General features: G+C 37.3%; 1 protein-coding gene across 1 annotated transcript in view; it reads right to left on the bottom strand.

Moving 5' to 3' along the window:
* Positions 1 to 2,279, bottom strand: part of LOC101488506 (uncharacterized) — a 6,755-nt gene extending 4,476 nt beyond the window's left edge. Inside the window, exons 1-4 of the mRNA XM_073367336.1 lie at positions 1,790 to 2,279; positions 1,259 to 1,723; positions 874 to 1,161; positions 451 to 768 (exon numbers count right to left, since the gene is read on the bottom strand). Coding sequence (XP_073223437.1) covers positions 451 to 768; positions 874 to 1,161; positions 1,259 to 1,723; positions 1,790 to 2,279 — 1,561 coding nt within the window. The remainder of the gene's footprint in view (positions 1 to 450; positions 769 to 873; positions 1,162 to 1,258; positions 1,724 to 1,789) is intronic.
* Positions 2,280 to 2,568: the final 289 nt, after the last annotated feature.

The raw sequence follows: 2,568 nt of genomic DNA, 5'->3' as shown, positions 1-2,568 counted from the left end.
TAATCGATTTACTTAGTAAAAACTTTTGTTCTGAGTCATACAATCGATTGCCCAATTGATTCATCAATTGACTTATCAGTTGATTGATTTACTTTCTTATTTTATGATTTCATTTTTACTTTGGCAAATACTTAAGTATGAAACCATAGTGATGAGTCTACTAAATAACTACTATAACCACTAATCACACTATACATATTTGCATCTTTCTCAAGCACATCCTCCAATTTTGGTTGATTCCTTGAGTTCCAAGCTTTTGTTCCAAGTGTATATTGTTTGCTTGTTTTTTCCTGAAATGTTACTCAGTTCAACCTGTTAGATTTATCAAATGATACATGTACATTGTATGTTTGTTAATTATGTCAAAATCATGATCAAGAGGACTTATGTCTAACACACATCTCTTGGGGTGTGTATTTTTCTCTCGTTGATCCATTTCAGTATGAATACGAGTAGACTGTGGACGACCTTTTGGATCTCTTCTCATGGCTTGATTGTGGCACAACTCTATTCCATTGTATTCTGGCCAATATGATTGAATAGGAATTGCTGGGAACTCTTCTTTGTAAACGTCAAAGATACATTGCAATGTATACTTAGAAGACACATACATCATGTAGTCACAGTGAATAAACGAACAAGCAGCAATGACATGTGAACATGGATAGTGTAATGCTTGAAATTCACCACAATCGCACCATCTTTTGTCGAGGTCTACCTTGAATGTCTCTACAAGACGACCGTTTGGTGGACGAACCAACTCCTTAACTGTAAATATACTATGGGCTCGATTGTGAATAATACCTTCATGGGAATTTGACGTTGTTCATTCCTTGTTAAGATTTTGAATAATTGTATTTGAGTAAATCAAACCTGATGTCATCATTGCTTGGGCATGTGTCCCTCTTTCTTCAAATTTTGCAGTCACTCTGTAATATGTTGCTTGCACTAAAGAACTGATTGGAAGATTGCGTGTCCCCTTTAATACATTGTTCATGCACTCAGAAAGGTTAGTTGTCATGTGTCCCCAACGTCTACCTTCATCATATGCTTGTAGCCATTGTTCCTTTGGAATATCGTCGAGCCATTTCACTGCATCTTGACTCCAATCACTGATTTGTCTTCTAAAGTATGTGATGCTTGGTTGAGTCATAGCGTATCCTGAATGAACAAAAGTTGATGTTGTTTAGACAATTTGAAAACAAAATTATAAAGAAAAAATATGTGTGAGATATATATATATATAAAAAATACTAACCCATGTTGGTTACAATATCTTTCATTAGCCCATTTTTGAAGGTCCTCATGAAGTTTTGTGATATATGTCGAACGCAAAAGACATGATGCCAATTGTTGTTTACACGCCTAACAGCACTTTTAATCGACTCATGTCTATCTGAAATCAAGCAGAGGTTGGGTTGAGGTGTGACAAACATTCGTAGACGACTGAGGAAGAAAAACCAACCATCTGATGTTTCACCCTCAACAATGGCGTATGCTATAGGAATGGTAAGACCATCACCATCCTGAGCGATTGCCATTAGTAAGGTCCCACGATACTTCCCATATAACCATGCTCCATCAACTGAAACAACTGGTTTACAATGATCAAACCCTCTGATACATAGTTGGAAACTCCAAAAGAGACGATGAAAGACAGCTTTGCTAGGAACTCGTTGGCCATCCTCAATAAAGGGCCCCACTTCAATATCGGTAACAGTACCTAGAAGATAATGTTTGAAAGCAAGAATCCACCTTAGAAGCTCTTTATACGATTTCTCTCAATTGCCGTATATTCTCTCAATGGCCTTTTGTTTTGCAATCCATGTCTTTCTATAAGTAGTGGTATATGTGTACCGAGATCGTATATGTGCAATCAATACTGAAACTGATATTGTGGGTTTTGCTGTTACTATTTGTAAGATGCTTTCACAAATAACAGCCGAAGAGAGTTGTTGGTGATCTTGTGAAACCATTGTTGATGAGCATGTGCGTGGCCCTTCTAGTTTTGTGATCTTCCAAATGTTTGATTTCTTTCCATTCAAGATTCTACACCTCCACATACAATTTTTATTTTTACAATGGACAATCCATCTAGTGCTATCAGAATGTGCAACGACGAAGCTCGTAGAATTGTGCATATGATATTCTTTTACACACTGCATTGCCACATCTTTTGTGGGAAATGTCATCCCCACTGGAAGATTGTCAGGATCTGGAACAAGATAAGATTGGTTTTTGGACATAGAGTTGACAAATTCATTATCAATGTAATTCATGTTTTCGGACGTAACGTTGCGAAAATGTGAGGGGGGTCATAGAAAAAAATTGTAGTAGATGGACATTCTACTACGGGTTCCTGATCATCATCATTGTCATCGTCATCGACAACAACTTCATAAAGAATGTCATCCTCATTCTCACTAAAATCGCCGACTTCTTCATTGTGGACACCAACTACAACACTAATAGGACCATCGTACGATGTGTTAAGGTCAATATCATGGGTGGATGTTGATGGGTGTTGTGACGATGAGGCTATGGACTGATGGTGGATTTGTGTTTCAA

This window comes from Cicer arietinum, chromosome 4 (assembly GCF_000331145.2).
Source record: "Cicer arietinum cultivar CDC Frontier isolate Library 1 chromosome 4, Cicar.CDCFrontier_v2.0, whole genome shotgun sequence".
Lineage (NCBI taxonomy): Eukaryota > Viridiplantae > Streptophyta > Magnoliopsida > Fabales > Fabaceae > Cicer > Cicer arietinum.
This window is presented reverse-complemented; position numbering and strand designations above follow the sequence as displayed.